Raw genomic sequence first — 20,263 nt, forward strand, 5'->3', positions numbered from 1 at the left:
ATACCGCAAATCATGAAGATAATTGTGAGAACAGCAGTCGTAGCTGCACCATGTATTGGGCAGTTACCATCCATTAGGGCCTTAGAAGTGTTGTTCTTACTTTAGAGTCGAGGAGGATGAGGGGCTGCCTGGAATCACATAACAAAAAAGTAACAGAGCCCGGGTTTAAACTCAGGTCTGTCTAAATTCAAGGGAAGGGTCTTCTCACCATACCTCACACTAGCCTGACTCTCCAATTCAATTTAATAAAAACTTAAACAACAAAGCAAAGCACTTTAGGATGTAATTTTTCCTCAGAGAATGTTTTTCAGAACATGAACGTTGGGTCTGCCTCAGCACTGCATTTACCAGTCTCCTCACCAGCCCTATGAGGTCATCATTCTTGCGGTTCCCACTTCACAAACAGTATACAGAGGCTGCGGGAGCCTGAAATAATCTGCCCAGGATCACAGCACCGGGGTACTGAGCTGGACCTACGCATCCTGTTGCACATTCCCCAATATTCCTATGACTTTATTTTGCTTCTTAGTGTCTGCAGAACTTTGGGTGGCTGGGTCCTTACAGAAATAGATCATATTCATGACTTCAAATTTCACCTAATAGGGTTTGAGCAAAAACTTGGCAGTACTTATTAAGAGACAAATGGAAACCCTGGGAATTTTTTACAAACAGAAATCAATGGAAGGCCTCGGCTCAAGTCGTCTGGAGGGTTAGAAGGGGAAAAAACTGAGTGAACGGGGAAACAGCTAGCAGTTGCCATGCTCCATCTAACCCTCACTCTAAAGACTCAAGGGCAGCAGACACGGAGAGCGGATTAGTGGTCTCCTGGGGCTGGGGCCCCAAAGGAGGGACTGAGAACTAAGGGGTGCGGGGTGTCTTTTTAAAGCAATGAAAACGTTCTAAAAGTATTTGTGGCAATGGTCGCAAAACTCTGTGAATACACTAAAAGCCATTGGATGGTGCATTTTAAATGGGTGAATTTGTATGGTATATGGGCTATATCTCAATAAAGCTGTTAAAAAACAATGTAGAAGCAGTTTGCTTTAATACACCGATATATTCCTACAAAAACGAAGATTTAAATTTCTGTGAGATCACATATTTTAAAACTGAACATGTCTATTCTAAGGGAATGTTTTTGTAAACTTGTTAGGAAATGAAGCATTTTTTAAAGGAAAATAAAAAAGAAGTGAGAGTACAAAGGGTAAAGATACTGACACCCAAATTTAGGTATGTAACAACCACCATGGTACCGAAAAGAAGAGAGATGCAATAAAAAACACTTAGTAAATACTTTAGGGCCCTCTGGACTAAGCACTGATAGGAAAAGCATCCAAGGGGCTCAGAGAGCTGCTCTACCCTGCAGTTTGGCCAAGAAAATGGGCGAGAAACTACAAAACAGGAGACACATCCTGAAATGTTCCTAAATCGTAACTATACAGTGAAAACCACCCGCCGAAAAGGAAAACCCGGACCTCCAGCAAAAGGAACGGACAGTACCTGGACAAGATCCTTCCTTCCAACAAGCAAGGCAGAAGTAGCATTCTTCTGACATGTTTCTTGAATATCATTTACATTTAATCTGAAATTTAAAAAGAATTAAAAGGTTTCTTTTAAAATCAAAATAATAATTATTTCTAGTCGAACTTCCTAAATCAATTATTCCTGCTTTGACCAACAGATAAAAAACTGCCTCTTTGGTTGTCACTCAAAATGTTTTATTTGTATTGGCCTGAAGATACCTCTATACGTAACATGAAGAAAATGCCTAACTACCAGCCAATGCTGTGTGTGGGTTCAGCCGGGGAGGGTGGAATCACTCACTCTTTGAAGCCAGGAGAGGCGGCCAGACTCAAAAACCAATATGCCAACCCGCTTTTCTGTGGAGTTCCCCAGGCTTGAGGGTTGAGTAAAAATGGACTGACATACATACAGTAGCTTGGTTTCTAACACAAAGAATAGTTTGCTGTGTGTATACTACACAGTAAGTCTGGCACTTTTTGTTATGTGTTCCAGTTCAAGAAAAAGGGGAACCGCAGGCCAGCCTCTTTGTGCTCATCACTCACTTCCCAACTCCCTTCAACCACAGTGGCTCTGCTTTACCCATTTTACTGACTGGGCCTTGGGAAGCAGACTTCTGAGGCTGTTCCCGAGATTTCTGCCCCCTGCCACAGTACCTTTTATAAATCCCTCCCTCTAAATGTGGGCAAGGCCAGTGACTACTGATGGAATGTTGCTCCCATGACTAGGTTACAATTAATCAGTCTTCAAATCTGTCAACAGGGCGATTACCCTGAGTGAGCCTGACCTAACCAGGTGACACCGTAGAAAGAAGGTGGAGTGATGCTCCTGCTGGTCCCCAAGAAGATGAAATTCTCCTAGTTCAATGGCTGCAAGAAACCGAGTTCTGTAACAACCCGAACAAGCTGGAAGAGGACCCTGAGCATTAGATAAGCGTACTGCCTGCTCGACTCCATGGTTTCGGCCTGGGGAGACCTGAGCAAGGACCCCTCGAGGCCACGCCCAAACTCCTGACCCACGGAAACTGTGAGACAAGGCTCGCTGTTTTTACCCACTAGGTCCGTGGTCATTTGTCATGCAGCAATGGAAAGCTAACTCACTGGGCTTCTCCTAAAACTACTTTTGAAGAAAGAGTTCCAATACTTAAACAAAACACAACAAAACTTTGACAATCCTGACTAAATGATAGGCATGGCACACCTGAAAGTGTGAACTTACATGTATAGTTCCCCCAATGCCTTGTGAACAGGAAGAAGGCACGCGATATCCTGGATGATGACTTTCCCGGCAGCCTTGATTGGTCGATTGCCTGAGTCTGATCCTTCACGCTTGCTTTTCCATCTCCTCGATTTCTGGGGGAGATGACAAGATATAACTAATGGGGACTTTGCTGAGTGGAAACCTACAGCTGCAGAGCACATCATAGTTGGGTCACTGGCAATTTGCAGAGACTTTGCATTACATCATGCCCACAATTACATGAATCAGCATCTGTAGGAAACAAAAGGATAACAGAGGGCATTGAGCTCTTGGTCCCAAAGCCTAACAGGAAAGCAAGCACCTGCGGCAGAACCAGGTACATTCTGTGGGTGCTCAACAACACACATCCTGAAGCCAGGATTGTAAAAATAAAGACGAAAAAGAACAGCAGGTAAATAAGTTAGTAAAGACCACAAAAATGTGGGAGAACAACTTTCAAGGTTAGGTTCAAAGTTCTTGCTTGAAACTAATCTAAGGGTTTTTTTCCTTCTAAAAACGTTTTAATAGATGTAGTGTGGGCTCTGCAAGCTTTCATCTATGGTGGGCAGACAGAAGAACTTAGTAGCTCAAAGAGAATTATCCTGTTTTTCCTAGCAGACTTGAATTATTTCTAAAGTAATTATTTTATGTGTCAAAAAATACTTGAGCAGAGGGAGGTGGGTAATGGACATGGAAGACCATGAGCAATTATCGTATTCCCCCAGAGCTCACCTACAAATGGCTACACAGCAGCCCATATGTGGGAAATGAGAGCTATCTTAGAGAATGGAAATTATTAGAGTAGCACCATCTGGTATCTTTGAAATGACAACCAGCCAAGGGAGTGGTATTCTCTTTTATTTTATTGCCAGAAATTAAAAGGGGGCCACCAGAGTGACTCAGCTGAGGGAGGAGACGGGTTTGTTCACACAAGATGAAAAGGAGCCAGTGGAAGGGCCTGCCATTGGGGTCCAAAACCCAAGTTACAGGTCTTCGCCACCTGCGCTGGTTCAAGGTAACCCTAGGCAAATCACTCGTTTGCTGTGAATTTAGTCTCAGGTCGCTCTCTCTTCGTTCACTGAAAACACATGGCTCAGAGGAGCTGCTGCTCCCGTCTCCCGAGGTTAACGAGGGGCAGTGGAAAGGAAAGTGCACACGGTAACCTGAAAAAGTGCCGTTTTAAAATCTGTAACTTTTATGAATGTGTATGAACCTCCAGAGTTTTAGATTTGCTGCTTACTTAGATGACTCACAAATTCATCTTCCACAGTGATTTTTATATAATCACTCTTCCACACATTAGAGACGGTCCATATTCAGACGTCTCTGACCCCCGATGTCCCATCTAACCCCGAAGTGGCCCGAGGCATGTCACTCCTCACAGGGTCAGCCAGTGTTATGGAACCCACCAAATCCAGGACACCTGGGCTTAGTTCAAGGAAGGCAAGTGAAGAAGTTAACTGAAATATTTGAACTGCTTATCGTAATTGGTAAATACATATGCTTCATTATCAATTTAGACCTTAACTCATTTGCTCTTAAGAAGCAGTTGTTACCAATGACTATTTACTATTTATCTATACACAAGACATTATTCTGCAATATAAGATGAAGCTTAATCTATTATTGTGGGGTAGCCCTTCAATTCTCTGCTAGCCCTGATTATTTTTTAAACTTGAATTATGTGCATACTCACAAAAAGCACTATCCTTTAAGCCATAAATATCCTGACGTGGATGCAAGTAAGGGGAGAGTGTGCTACAGCGCAAACAACCTGTCAGAATGGACTGGAGCCAGGCAGTGTTAACCAACACAGATGACACCGTCGTGTGCGCACTGGTATTACGGTATGACTGGTTTTAGTAGGGAGGGTAATTTGGCAGAGATGGGAACAGCAGTGTGGCTAACTAGAACAGGGAGGGTATAAGTACACACACTCGTTTCACTATGATTTTCATCCAGGTTTCCAAGAGTTTAAAAATTCCAGGAAATGACAAACCCAGAGGTCCCATATCACTGGTCATCTCACATGAGATTTAGGGTACTGGAGGAAGGAAGGAAGGGAGGGAGGGAGGGAGGGGGAAAGAAAAAAGAGAGGAGAGGGAGAGAAGGAAGGAAAGGGAGAGGAGAAGAGAGGAGAAGGGATCTACACTATAAAGACTCGACCAGGAAGGGCATGTGATCCATCTAAACAGTCTTCTGGGCTTCTAAAACACTGTTCCAGGTAGTCATTCTGGTTCTTTAGTACAAAGAGAAAATGAAAAGCACTTGAACAATTGAGCAATAAACTAGCCCTGTTTAACTAAAAAGGGGTAATAAACAGAGGCTCACAAGGGAGGGGGTTTATAGCTTTCAGGCCACAGTGAAAACCACCACAATACCCTGACTTTTTTAAGCAAACCCAATAAAAATATAATATTAAGACCCATGTGCTGAAAGTGGTTCATTTGCAAATAGCCTAGCTCATTTAAAAATGGTTTTCCTGGTAGACTTGAGTGATTTCTAAAGGTGATAATTTTTGAATGTCAAATATACTTGCACAGAGTGGGTAATGAACATGGAAGATCATGAGCAATTATCCTATTTCCCCAGAGCCTTACCTACAAATGGCTACACAGGCTCCCATATGCAGGAAATGAGAGATGTCTGGACACAAGTCCAGTGTACAGACACTTGACTTAGAATTTAAAGGCTTGCCTGCCATCAGTAACTTTAGCTCCTGCCACGCACTGCTTACTATGCGAGCATTAGCCTTCACTACAGCTCCCTTGCAAAAGAGCTATGGCCTCCATTACTCAAGGCCACACTCATAAGAGCTGAGATTCAAACACAGGCCGGTCAGGCTACTAAGCCCATATTTGTTAACCTGTTTTTAAGAGTATGATTTTAGATTAAAAGGAGAAAAAAATTAAGTCCTGACTAAGCTACCTGTAAATATGGAAATACCTTGGTCCATTTTTAAATGGATCCACTTCTGCATAGAAGGAGAACAGCATCTGATTCTAATGAGGCCTATCCTCTACAATTACTCACTTCTACAGTCACCTCTCTGCCAAGCACTGTAACTATCATGCTACGCCAGAGCGGCGTGCTGCAGATCGGCAGAGGCTTGCAGCTCCTGCAGCTAGGTGGCTTCACGCAGGGCACACCACACTCAGACCTAGGTGCTGCATTTCAGGCCAGGGTCAAGAGCCTGCGCCTCACTCTGTTTAATCACCTTTATGGATGGGTTGGGATTAGGTGCATTCACAGAGAAGACTCGGAGTCCAATGAGATGTGTTAGGACTCTGCCCCCACCTGCAGTCCTGGTTTACAGAGATCAGTAGAAACCAAGCAATATGAGTCATTAATAAGTACTTGATGAAACTGTAAAGATAGTGGTCTTGGACAACTATCTATGATTATCCTTCATTGGATTATGGGAAGCACAGTCTGCATTTCCTGGGACTTCCTTGTCAACTTCTTGAGAGACACCAGGCTTCTAGGTGCTTCTCTGTTTGACCTGTTTGATGCATAGGTGATGTTTTATGAAACCTGTTTATGAAAGGCTGCCTTCCAGCCTATAATAGGAGAAGTTTCCCCAACATAGGCTCACCTAATTATAGCCGTCACCAAGAATCAAACTATAAAAGCAATTATGGGACAGCAGTGGTCATTCATTTAATCCAGCAAGAAGTACTTTATCAAACACCTTTAAGCAGTCACAAAACAGTTTCTTTTTAAGTCTGTTGGTTGGTGGTTTTAAAATATGAAATATCTCCCCTTCACTCAGTAATCCTGTCTAGTGCCCAATTACTTTAGGGATTCAAATAAAAAAGGCTGCCTAAATGAAGACATGCTAAATCTCAAATCACTGATGCTCCCTAATGAGCATGGACAACTTTTCAGGGTGTCTTTCTAGAGCTTTAGTGATAAAAAGGGTCCGTATTCCATCCTTCCCCAAGGCGTCCTTTCCCCTTAACACCTTGTGCGATTTTAGGAGTCCCTCTTGTCTGTGTAACTGTCAGGTGTCGACAGGGAGAGAACAATGACACACCAGTCTGAGTGTGGCTGATCTTTCCAGGTGAGGGGAGGGCACTCCGACCCAAATGCCCCCTAACCCTACTGCATTGCTCCAGTCTCACTCTGACGGGCTAAAACACAGATACTTTTCTGCGCAGTAAAATCAGTTATCTCTGGGAAGCAAAGGACTCTGCATTTCTCTTAGGTCTTCTCAATGCCCCATCGAGAAAAAATGCCCTTCCCCACAGATTATAAGCAGGGATCGAGAAAAGAGAGACAAAGCAACACAGACAATTATCACATAATGAGCACGGGGATGCTCCTCTGAACACACCAAGACGGGGTTCATGGAATTACAGGAAAGAGGACAGGGAAGAAACGAGTCAGGTGGGAGGGGGAGGGAGAGAAGCATTGGTGCAAATAGCACTGAATGACAACCAACAGCCAGCTTGCGACTGTACCACCAGTGTTACTGCTACAATCGGAGGCAACATCGATGCCGATAAATGGGTTAAATGCAAAAACAGCCCAAGAATAAGTAACCAACTGCTTTGCAGCAATCCCATCAACAGTGCATAATCAGCAGAGTGGGCAGTGAGTCTAGACGAGCTCCTGTTGAAGTACCAGCAGGAGCGGGACTGCAGGAAAACTCCGTGGAAGTTCAGCAGTCGCGTTGGCTGGGAAAGGCGTTTGGAGGAAGGGCGGCCACACTGGCAGCTCCACCTGCACGTTGTTGGCAGCAGTGGTACTAGCTAATCAGGGCTCCTGATTTCAACTGGTTTTTATACGAAAAGGCTGTAAATGTCCCCCTGAGTATTTTTTTACACCAAACGAAATTTACCCTAAGGCCCCACGGCTGCCTTGTACAGCCTGCGGTCCCCGTGGCACTGCTGGCATGCGAAGGGGGTGGGAGAGGAAGACAGAAGAGGGGAGATGGCCAACAGGATAAGAAAGAAAGAAAAGGAAGAGAGGATGTCCATAACACAGTTTTGTCCATTGTCAGTGCAAAATACTGATGGCAAGGAAAAAAATCGTTACGGGTAGTTGCCAAAGGAGAAGCACTAGCTTCCGTGTCAAGCCAATGAAGCAGGTGGGCACTTCCCTCTTTGAATCAGACCAAGATGATAAAAACAGACAGAATGGTGGAAGCCTCTTATATCTTCCTCTGCTTCCCCAATGCCAAAGGTAGCTTTTGAAAGCTCTATGAAATTATACCAATTCTCCAAATGAAATCAGGTGAGCTCAAGGTTTACAACTGGATTCTTCCCAAGAAACCCAGTACTGAGCTTCATTGTCAGAAGTCCATTCACGATCCTTAATGGTATCGGCATTCACCTGTCTGAAACTGCCAGGGAAACTGCTGGGGAGGCAGCCCTTGGCACATGACTCCTGAGAATGGAAATTTACTGTTGCTGGTCCTGAAGCCCAGCCAGCTCGTCATTTCAGGTTCCTCAAAGCCAGGCAGGTGGCATTTTATTCTTGGGCCTTTGGGCAGAGACAGAATTAGTCAAGGAGAGCATTTGCACAGCGCACAGTACCGGGAAGTCGTTAATTGCTTGTATGGACCAACGTCGCCGGGCAGAGCGAGGAGACATCTGTGCGTGAAAACGTTACACCCAGGAGGAGGGAAGAAAAACACCAAGAAAATTAAAAGGGAAAAATATAGAATGAAATGAAAGCTTCCCATACATCTGATGGATTAAAGGGCACCATAATATACTACAAAACTGGGATTGAAATGACTACAAAAACTGAATGTAACACAGCGATAGGTGGGTTCCCTCACCTCCCTCCCAACCCGTCACACTCCGAACCCAGCTCCAACGTCCTTGTTCTTCTGCCCAAAACACTTTCAGGGTATAAGGAGGCTGACGCCCACACTGCTCTGACACAGGTACAGTGATCAAGTCGGTGGTTCTCTAACGAAGATCAGGGTCACGGGGCAAGTGGAGTGACAGTGGACTGGGTATGCTCGAGAAGGGTCTCATTCCTAAAAGGGAAGAAGTTCTTCCATACACTCAGTACCACATCATTTTAGTGTGTGGCTAAAGGGCATTGGAGAAATTGGAAATCTTGACCTTGGGACTGCAGGACTATTTTTAGAGTGAAGCCATGGGGAAGCGAGAGCCCCAGAGAAATGCAGGGAAGAGGGAGCTACGGCGAAGGACTTAAGGTCACTCTTGCTAACAGCATGAGAATCAGTGTGAAACTGGGAACACAGGCACTGTTTATGGAAATCAGAAGTTATTCTAGCAACTTTGAGATCTTCCCAGTTATTCACATTATAGGTATTTTAATCACATAAACTGAAGCAAATGTGGGAGGTTGCAAAATTTTGTAAATGTTGAACAGTGTGGTGATTGCAGAGATGGGTGGGTGTAGGGGGAAGGGACTGTGGGGGGACAGATAGTAATGGAAAAAATACAATTAAAATTTTTTAATTAAAAAATGTTAAAATACAACAACAAATCTCTCAATAAAAAACTTTAAAAAGAAAAATTTTTCAAATGTTTATAGGGTAATGCCTAATGTTTCTCAGAAGTTCTGAGCCTTCCAATTCACCCTTAGAGTAAGCCATATTTCATGAACTCTTAATAGCTGGTCCAGTTACCAAGTGAATGCTAGCATCTCTCTGTGTTTTCTAACTTCCTATGAAAGGTGTCTCATATTTTTAAAAAACTTTGGAAGCAGCCGTGGAATTACACCTGGAGAACATTTAGCTTGATATAACAACACAACCTAAGCAGGGTAGGTTCAAAACACAAAAACAAGAGCAAGGGACAAGAGTCCCCACTGGCTCCACATGATTTTGTGATTGCCAACACAGGCTACAACACCGTCATTGCTACACTGAATTAGGCAGCTGAGTTAGTTTCCTTTATGTTAGTCAGAGATCTGGGCAGCTGAATTAGTTTCCTTTATGTTAGTCAAAGATCTCAGGGATAGAGATCTAAAAGAGAACAGAAATACGTAGGACAAAAATCTAGGCTGAAAATAAAAACGGAACTTTAGTAAGCTGGAATCAGTTCCAGAACAAAAGTAATGAAAGTGGTATCATTTGACCCGTGAGACTAGACTCCCGAAGGCACAGACCCGTCCGGCTGTCCAGGAGGAAGAGGAGCAGGCCTCTGTGCGGCGGCCCGGCTGCATTCTGCTCCTCTACTCCTCCCCCTCCCCCCTCCCCCCATGTAAATGGGACGGGCACGAACAACTTCAGGCAGAGATGAGTTTATTTCAGATTCGTCACAAAATAACTGAATTGCTCATTTTAATGTTTTATTAGGTTGAACCAACTGAAACTTTTCTTTAAGACTGAGAATAGTCAGTATCACCAATTTCATTTGATTTAACCTAAAAATCATTATGTCATCCATTGAAATGTGCCTTCTTCCTTCCCCCAGGGCTTCTAGGGTTCTTGCAATGTTTTATTTCCTGGCCAGTATGATTGTTAATTCACTGAATTACATGCTTTTGATTTGTGATCTTTTCTGTATATATGTTATATAGCCATATAGGTTTCATACAAAATTATAGTAAGTGTCTCCCCCATTTTACTTGCTCATTATCTGAAATAAAACTTAAAGATCACTCACTATGTCATCCTCGGGGATGATCACAGCCCATTTTCTGCAGAGAAGCAGCACAGTGGGAACCGCACCAAACTGAAATACCACACTCCTTCCTGGGTCCCTCTTTATGATTATGCTGTTTGTAGTAAAAGAGGCCAGACCATCGAAACCATGGGTGCAGGAATTACAAATGCTTCTGCATCAGGAGAGGTCCCAAGTTGGAACCAGAGTTGCTCTGACTGAACATGACCCGTACACACTGTCACAAAGTCGCAAGTGCTAGTCCATGCGTTGTGCCCAATCTGAACCCAAGCATGAGTGGCACGTGACATGACTCGAGGGAATCCAGAACTGCCTCTCTGACTAAAAGATTTCCTCGACCAGCTGCGACACTAAAGAAAACCCCCACAGCTACCCAACCATGAGTCTGTGTGGCTAGCATGCATGTTGATTAAAATTGTCTTAGTTCCCACCAGTTTATCAAATCATCTAACCAGTTACTGGCTAGCTTGCATTAAAAAAAATTTTTTTTTATTCCAAGAAGGTCTATACAGCCAGAGAAGTGGAATTCATTGAGATGTGTGGAAGGGACTATAAAAAGTTGGCCAGAAAGGCAACAAAAAAATCATTGTCCATGTTTGACTGAAAGATTTTGCCCAGCTCTGGTCCTGTCTTAAGCATCAGCTACTGCCACTCATTTCAGACGACAAAGTCAGAGGGGCCTAACCACCAGTGTGAACCAAGAAGATCAGACAGTATGCTGCAAACAAAGTGAAGACACCTCCAACCCTTACTAGATATTGGTTTATTTAAAAGAATTCAATTAAAAATTTGTCATGGAAGTCAATCCATCATTTCCTAATTAGTGGAGGAAAACAACAAAGAATCCCTAAGTAATGAGTTTGTGAGTAGCTCAAACATCATGTTAGTTAAAAGCCTGTTTAAGCCAAGCTCTCAATCTGACAAGAACAAGATCTCAGAGTCCTTCCTATGCTCTGCCAGCATCTACGCTGTTGTCACTGAAGGCTTCTGGCAGCTTAATATGCTTGAGGGATGATGAGTTCTCTGAGAACCCAGGAACAAAAGGACAGGTTCAGATGATTTTTATATGAAATGGTCCATTTAAATGGGTACTTCAGTGTAGACTTAGGAAAACTACAAAACCTCTTAGAGATCAACTTAAAAATTTCTCACAAATATGAAGTTCCAAATATACCAAGATCCCAAGCCTTCAGAAATACCCCTTAAGTTGTTGACAAAGATCAGAATTCCAAGGAAGACCTGAAGCTAAATTATTCTATATGAAAGCATGAGAATCAACTTAATGAATGGGGATTACAAGAACAGAGTTAAATGGAGAGAAGACTATGGATTACAAGAACTAACACCCCCCCCACCCCACATACAATTTACAGCAGTTAAAACCAATGGAAAGGCACCAAACAATGGTCTTTCTTTAACAAACTGTTTATGAAAGTGGAAGACTAGAGGGGATTACTAACTTAGCTGCTGAGCGTGGCAGGCAGGAAGACAAAGAAGAATCCAGGGCAGGGATAAGAATCAGGGGCTGTGGCTCTGCTGCTTACCCGCTCCTTGTAGTAGAAGGAGCTGATGGAGACCTGCTCTTTCTCACTGCGAGTGGGGCTCCCACTGTATAAGCGAAGGTTCCCGGGGGCCTCTGTGCGGATCTTCATTGGTGCAATCAAGCCAGTATGATAAGCAGACAAGGCCGAGAGAGATCTGTGGTTGAAAATGCAACGTTATCCATACTGGCTTCAATCCTTCCGCATTTCTAAGTAGTGCTGTTCTTAGCGCTTGATGGAACCAAGAAGAAAAGATGGATAAAATGGGGGAAAATGCAAACTTCAAAAAAGAACCAAAGAGAACTTTCAGAATGGAAAAACATTTTATCTGCAGAAGTAGAGAATGTTTCTATGATTATATACACAGACATAAAAAATTCAAAGGAATCTACAAACTACTAAAACTAGTATGTGAATTTAGATACAAGGTCAATCTACAAAAATCTATTATATTTCTATATATTAGAAGCAAACATTTGGAAAATAAACATTTTAAAAATTTAATTTGCAAAAGCATCAAAACACATCAAATACCTAGAAACAAATTTAATTTTTAAAATGTGCATTTAAAATACAAAATATTTCTGAGAGAAATTAAAGAAGACTTAAGACAACAGAAAAGTACTCCATGTTAGTGGACTGGAAAATTCCATATTGTTAAGATACCGATTTTCTCCAAATTGATCTACAGAGTCAAAACAATTCCAATCAAAATTTGAACTTTATCATAGAAACCAAAGAGCTGATTGCGTCTTTTATAGAAATGTAACGGAGTGTCGCAGGTTCGATTCCCAGTCAGGGTACATGCCGGGGTTGCAGGCCATGACCCACAGCAACCGCACATTGATGTTTCTCTCTCTCTATCTCCCTCCTTTCCTTCTCTAAAAATAAATAAATAAAATTAAAAAAAAAAAAGAAAGAAATGTAAAGGACCTAGAATAGCCAACACAAATCCTAAATAAAAATAATAAACTTAGAGGACTTAGACAGATTGGAAGACTTCCTATATAAAGCTACAGTAAGAGTAGTACTGGCATCAGAAGATACAAATTGATTAAACAAAAAAGATCCAGAAATAAATCCACAAACATGATCAATTGATTTTCAACAAATGTACCAATGCAGAATGAGAAAAGAAAAATCTTTTCTGTAAATGGTGCTGTATCAGTGATATACCCTCTACTGAAGAAAAAGTAAACTTTGACTTCTAGTTCATAACACACACAAAAGTTAATCTGAGATTAATTATAGATATTAATAGGAAATTTAAAACTATAACCTTTTGAAAGGAAACACAGAATAGTTACATGACCTTCAGGAAGGCAAATATTCTTTTGGACAGAACACAAAAGCATTAACCATAAAATTTAAAAACTTATGAATTGAACTTTATAAAAATTAAAAATGCTATTCATCAAAAATCACTGAGGGAGAAAGACAAGCCACAGATTAAAAGAAAATCAATACATACATCTAGCAAAGGACTTGACCAAAATGAAAAACTACCATAAATAAATAATAAACCCTGACTAGTGTGGCTCAGTGGACTGAGCATCAGCTTGTAAACCAAAAGGTTACAGTTTGATTCCCAGTCAGGGCACATGCCTGGGTTGCAGATCAGTTCCCTGGTTGGGGGAGTGAGAGGCAACTGGCTGATGTTTCTCTTGCACATGGATGTTCCTCTTTCTCTCTCTTTCTCCCTCCCTTCCCCCTCTCTAAAAATAAATAAATAAAATCTTTTTTTTTAAGCCAATAATTTTTTTAAAGATTTTATTATTTATTTTTAGAGAGGGAAGGGAGGGAGAAAGAAAGACAGAGAGAGAGAAACATCAATGTGTGGTTGCTGGGGGCCATGGCCTGCAACCCCGGCATGTGCCCTGACTGGGAATCGAACCTGCAATGCTTTGGTTTGCAGCCCGCACTTAATCTACTGAGCTACGCCAGCCAGGAAAATAAATAAATAAAATCTTTAAACAATAAAAAGTTAATGAATAATAAGAAACAATTTAAAAAATGGGCAAAACAGTTCAACAGGCACATTTCAAAAGATACCCAGATGCTCAATCAGCACAGGAACCTGACTCAACATCACCAGTCATCACCAGGGGCAATGCAAATTAAAGCCACAGGGAAATAATCCTACACACCCACCACAACGCTGACGGTAAAAGAAGTGAAAACACCAAGTTTTGGAGAGGCTGCAGAGCCACCGAAACTCTAGAACACTGCCGGTAGAACGTAAAATGGTACAGCACAAATGCTGAGCACAGACTTTTTTTGGCAATTCTAATAAAATTAAACACACAACTATCCTCTGACCCAGGGACATGACTCCTTAGGTACAGACATTCATACACACATCCATAAAAGGACTTATATTTCTGTTCACTCACAGAAAATAGGTGAGTGAACAAATAAACTGTATTATTTTCATTCAATGAACCTATGAGTATATGCAACAATAAGGATCAATTTCACAAACATTAAGTTGAGCAAAATAAGCCAGACATAAAATAGCACATGCTGGGTGGAGGGGGAGTGTACAAAACAAAAGATGGTGGACGGATTAACCAAAGAACATTTACGAACAACAGGTGGACACGAACAACAACAGGGGGACTGGCTTGGGGAGGGGAGAACGTGGGGCTGGGTAGAGGTGAGGAAAGGGAGAAAAAGTGGGAACTGTAACAGCATAAACGATAAAAATAAAATTAAAATAGCACAAGCCACATGAGCCCATTTAGATGAAATTCAAGCACAGGCAAAACTAAATGACAGTGATAGAAGTCAGAGTAGCAGTTTCCTCTAGGCAAAGTGACCGGGGAAGTTTTGGGGTGAGGGCAATGCTCTGTGTCTTGATCTGGGTGCTTGGTCATCAAGATATACACTTCACAATTTTGTGCTATAAATTATAACTAAATAAAATACTGTTAGGCCCTGGCTGGTGTAGCTCAGTGGATTGAGCATGGGTTACAAACTAAAGGGTCAACAATTCAATTGCCAGTCAGGGCACATGCCTGGGTTGCGGGTCAGGTCCCCAGTGGGGGCCACATGAGAAGCAACCACACATTGATGTTTCTCTCCCTCTCTTTCTCCCTCCCTTCGCCTCTCTAAAAATAAATAAATAAAATCTTTTTAAAAATACCATTAGCATAAAAAACCTTCTAACAGGAACATTCCCTCTGATCTGAAGATCAGACATAGATATACTTTTGTTTTCCTTTGAGAGTGACTGTTTTCCAGTCCAATCTTTCAAATAAGGAGCCCAGTGTAATGTAAGGGGTCTCTAGCACTTAACTCCTAGTTCTTTCAGGGCCAAGGTTTCATCTGCCTGAGTTACTGCAGAGACTGGCAAACTCCTAGGACAGCAGCGCTCATGCACTTGACTCAATCTCCTTTCTTGTTAGTTCAGCTATTCATTCATAAGTGTCCTAAAATATCACACCAGTACATCCAGGTGTTTGTAGCAGGAGGATTTAGAAGTTATCACGGTCACCATAGTGTAGAACTGGAAGTCTATGGTATATAACTTATCACATTTAAATTTTAAAAACCAGTACTATGGAGGATGTTGTGTGTGGGGGGTGAGGGGAACAGGGATATATGGGAACTTCCTACACTTCCCCGTCAGTGTTATTATGAATGTAAAAGTACTGTAAATGATAAAGTCTATTAATTAAAGAAAAAAACTTTACCATATGATCCAGCAATTCCACTCCTAGGAAATGCCCAAGAAAAATGAAAATGTATGTCTATACAAACGCTTGTATACAAATGTTCATAGCAGCATTATTCATAATATCCAAAAAGTAGAAATAACCCAAATGCCCACTGACTAACGAATGAATAAAATGTGATTATATATATATATATATATATATATATATATATATATATGAATGAATATTTGGCAAAAAAATAAAGTGCTGATACATGCTATAATATGTATGATCCTTAAAACATTACACCAGATGAAAGAAGCCAGTCACAAAGGACCACATCCTGTGTGATTTCATTTATATGAAATGCCTGGAATGCGCACATTTACAGACCGAAAGTAGAACAGCGTGTGCCCAGGGCTGAAAGAATAGGGGACTTGGGGGGAGGAGTGACAGCTAAAAGACATTCAGTTCCTTTCTGGAATAATAAAAATGTTCTAGAAGTTGCCTGTAGTGATGGCTGCACATATCTGTGAACATACTAAAAAATCACTCAATTACACACTTCAAATGGGTCAACTGTATCCTCTTGTGAATTACATCTCAATAAAACTACTAATAAAAACTTTTTTCCAAAAGTAGTAATAATAAAAAATGCAGTTAGAACAGCATTCTAAATGTATTACACAAATTAACTCATTTAATCTTCCAAGTAAAGGAGGTAGGTGCCACTATCATCCCCAATTATTGTTGAGGAAAATCAAGCACAGTCCTCAGGTCATAAAACTACAGAGCTGCCCTGGCCAGGCGGGTCAGCTGGTTGGAATATCATCCTATACACCAGAAGGTCATGTGTTTCATTCCCGGTCAGGGCACATACCTAGGTTGTGGGTTCGGTCCCCGGTCAGGGTGCGTACGGGAGGCAACCAATCGATGTTTCTCTCACACTGTATTTCCCTCTCCCTCTCTCTCTAACGTCCATATTCCCACTGGCTACACTACATTGCCTCTTAAAAAAAGGAGAAAAGTAATGAAGGCTAAACAGAAAACACACACATTAATCTACTAACAGTGGCTTTCCCTGGGATGAGTTTAAAAAAAAAGAAGAAGAGCTTTCATAATTTAACTTAAAACTCCGTTGTTGCCTGAGTTTTGCCCACATACGACTCACACGGTTAAAGAGATGTGAACATGCCGCAGTCACGCCAGCAGTGGCATGTTACTGGTGGGGGCTCCAAACGATCGCTCACTATTTTTCTCGTTGTATTTAATGCTCGAATCATACTTTAGCAACAGGGGAAAGCACACTAAAAAAAACTTGCCTTTTTTGACAACAGCTTTTATCAAGCTATTCCTTCTAGTGGTTTGGTCATAACTTCACAGTAGAAAGCTTAGCTGCGATTTAATGAATCTTAATCTTTCCCAAATAAACCTAATAGGTATTTACTAAAGACAAAATAAGTTGTCCAAAGACAAACTCAGTGGTCATTCCCAGGTGTCCTCCCACTTCAAGAATGTAGCTTACATTGGTATCCCCAGACTCACCTTGGAGTAGGTTCTGTCGGAGACACTGCTCGATGCATCGTCACAGGCCTTGTGAAATACACCAGGTACCCTGACAAAGAAGACATCACATGTGCACATGAAGGTCAGTGAGCTAGACGTGGGGTATCCTAAGGCAGCACTGGTCAATCTTTTGTCTATTGCAATATAACTAAGGACAGAACACATTTCTGTGAGGTACAGAGGCTCATGACTGCAGCCATACTTAACAAGGACAAAGGTCAGAATCTCCAGGATCCAGGAGAGATGGGATGTACAGGGTTGAAAAGTCTTCACAAGTACTTTATACCACCCGGCTAGGGGACCTGTTCCCTACTGAGAATCAGGACTCTGAGTAAGACTCAAATCCTCACTTATCAAGACAGTAATTCTGGTGAACATTCACAGGATATGTCCACAGACACCAGCTGGTGTTGGACCACGTAATGCTACTGCAGAAGTCTTTTGAGTTCTTAGGAAATAAAAAATGAAAACGTGTTCTCTCTCAAAACCTAGAATCACAGCCCTGGCTGGTGTGGCTCAGTGGATTGAGTGCTGGCCTGTGAACCAAAAGGTGGACAGTTCAATCCCAGTCAGGGCACATGCCTGGGTTGTGGGCCAGGTCCCCACTTAAGGGCATGCAAGAGGCAAATAGTATCTTTCACACAATGAAGTTTCTCTTCCTTTCCTTCTCCCTCCCTTCCCCACTCTCTAAAAATAAATAAATAAAATCTTTCTTAAAAAGTCTAGAATCAGAGAACCAAAAAGAGACCAACCTGCTCCACAGAACCTGGCCCCCGAAGTCCTAGGAAAGGGAATATTGGCGTCCTGGTATGACCCGTAGGCAGTGGTTACCCGGGCAAACGTGGGTAAGGGTGGTGTGACGGAGTTTGGGAGTGCAAAGGGGTTGCTGGAAGCACTGTCTTCTTGATTCTGAAATTTAAAAAGCAACAGACTAAAAACCACAACCTGTCTCGGAGCTGAATTACAAAATAAAGGTCCGCTACTACAAACCAGAGTGCCCAGGAGCTAAGGGAGGAAGAGACAAAACAAAACACCAAAGCCCAGGTTGGTGCAAGAACCTCACCACGAAAGACTCAAGACAGGAGACGAGCTGGCGCAGGCAGGGCTCCAGACAACTCTGGTTGCGTTTCACTTTCTGCAGGGAGGTGTCTTTCAGGATCTGGAAAAGGCACGAAACAAGGTCAAGAATAGATAGCAACATACTTCCTCCTGGTTCACTCCTACTCTTCCAAGCGGTCGGAAGCACAGGAGACGCAGGCAGACTGGAACACGGCTGTGCCTGAGGCTTCCCACACAATGTCCTGCTTTTCGCCTTCTCCCGAGGCTCAGGGAGAAGGCTCGTTTCTGAGCCTGCTTCGAGAAGCCCCTTCCTCAGCCCAGGCAGGCACACACGCTGGGTCTGCGAGGGCACATTTCCAGCAATGGAATGAATACTCTATTTGTAGTGACTTCTGCTCCTTCCCTCCTCCCCTGCCCTCCCCTGCTCCGTGAGAAACCTCAGTACCGTAGAAGTAATTCCCTCTGGGCTGACCTAAAAACTGCTCTGAGTGATACATACTTGTATACGTCAGGGGAACAGATTTCACGTTAGTGAAAGTTGTAACGAGTCCTTTTTTTGGTTGCTTAAAAATACAAACCCCATCCTTTTAAGGCACATGCTGTGCCCTACACATATGAAGACAGGCATGTAGACTGGACCCCTGCTGCCCAACACGGGCATGCCGAGCCTGTGAAGTGTGGCTGCTGGGACTGAGGTGTGCTGTAAAGTGTGAAATTCACACCAATTCATACCAAAAAAATGTAAATTACCTCAATAATGTTAATTTTCATGTTGATAACATGTTGATATATTAATACTTTGGATATATTAGATTAAGTAAAAAGATTAATTGAAATTAACCTCCTACTTAAAATTTTTTTTATGTGTGGCTACTAGAAATTTTAAAATTACATGTGGCATGCATTGTATTTCTACTAGGCAGCACTGAATTCAACCTTTAAACATTTTTAAAAATTTATTTATTTTTATCCTCACCTGAGGACATGCTTATTGATTTTAGAGAGGGGAAGGGAGAGAGAGAGAGAGAGGGAGAGAAACATCGATCAGTTGCCTCTGGTACACCCAGCCGGGGACTGAACCTGCAGCCTGGGCATGTGCCCTGACTGGGCCGAGACCTCTGGGTTATGGGACAATGCTTCAACCAACTGAGCCACACCAACCAAATCCAACCTTTAAAGACACTTCTAATCCTATAATTTTTATAACCGAAAGAAAAATCTGTTTTTTATATGTCTAAATAAGACAATGAAATATTCAAATTCCAAGTACAAAATGTCAAATACCACAAAACCTAAGTAATTTCAGAGATCCTTACAATATCTGAAAAATTTCTTGGCTACATAACTAGGTACAGTGCCAGACGGATACTTGAAATATTAGGGGGGAACACTTTGTAAAGTGCGTGATTGTATAACCACTGTGCTGAATACCTGAAACTAAAAGCATCAAATATAAAATTTAATTGAAAATAAAATAAAAATTTTATTACAGCTCATACTCCAAGAAGATAAAGTGCCTATGAGACAAACCAGGCAAAAGGTGCACAGCTTTGAGGCAAACTTGGTTTTGTCAGGACATCGTGGTCATTGCGCGTGTGAAGCTGCCCGCACTGAGGAGGGTGTGTCAGCCCCAGCCCATGGGGCTTGCTCACGGGAACCCTGCCTGATGCGCTCTGTGTGAACTGACAAGGCCAGTTTCCGAACCTGCAGGGCACAGACCAGGGGCCGGGCTGTGCCTTCTCCCCTCAGCACTGCCATCCTTTCAGACACACAGGGTCCCTCAAGGGTGGCACTGTCTCTCTTTATGGAATGGATTTTTTTAAATGACCGTATGCTTTTTTTCCCTGATTATAAAATATCTTTTCTTGTCCTAGCCAGTGTGGCTCAGTGGATGGAGCACCGTCCCATTAACCAAGAGGTTATGGGTTTGATTCCTGGTCGGGGCACACACCTGGGTTGCAGGTTTATCCCTGGTCCAGGTGGAGGCGTGTGTGACCCTCAGTCCCAGCCTGGATCCCTGGTGTGAAGGCAACCAATCGATGGTCCTCTCACACTGATGTTTTTC

The 20,263-nt window shown here is 42.4% G+C and overlaps 1 protein-coding gene across 5 annotated transcripts in view; it reads right to left on the reverse strand.

The window, feature by feature from the left end:
* The window catches only part of WDR59 (WD repeat domain 59), an 81,031-nt gene that overhangs the window by 12,320 nt on the left and 48,448 nt on the right, over positions 1–20,263 (reverse strand). For 2 of the 5 annotated variants that reach the window (XM_036012217.1, XM_028501761.2), the window contains 7 exons: positions 18,203–18,298; positions 17,892–18,048; positions 17,119–17,188; positions 11,918–12,071; positions 8,301–8,357; positions 2,740–2,873; positions 1,501–1,582 (listed from right to left, as the gene is read on the reverse strand). In XM_036012217.1, the coding sequence (XP_035868110.1) occupies positions 1,501–1,582; positions 2,740–2,873; positions 8,301–8,357; positions 11,918–12,071; positions 17,119–17,188; positions 17,892–18,048; positions 18,203–18,298 (750 nt within the window). The other 3 variants (XM_028501762.2, XR_004900063.1, XM_036012218.1) reach the window with 3 other exon arrangements.

The sequence above is a fragment of the Phyllostomus discolor genome, chromosome 12 (assembly GCF_004126475.2).
Source record: "Phyllostomus discolor isolate MPI-MPIP mPhyDis1 chromosome 12, mPhyDis1.pri.v3, whole genome shotgun sequence".
In the NCBI taxonomy this organism is placed as follows: Eukaryota; Metazoa; Chordata; class Mammalia; order Chiroptera; family Phyllostomidae; genus Phyllostomus; species Phyllostomus discolor.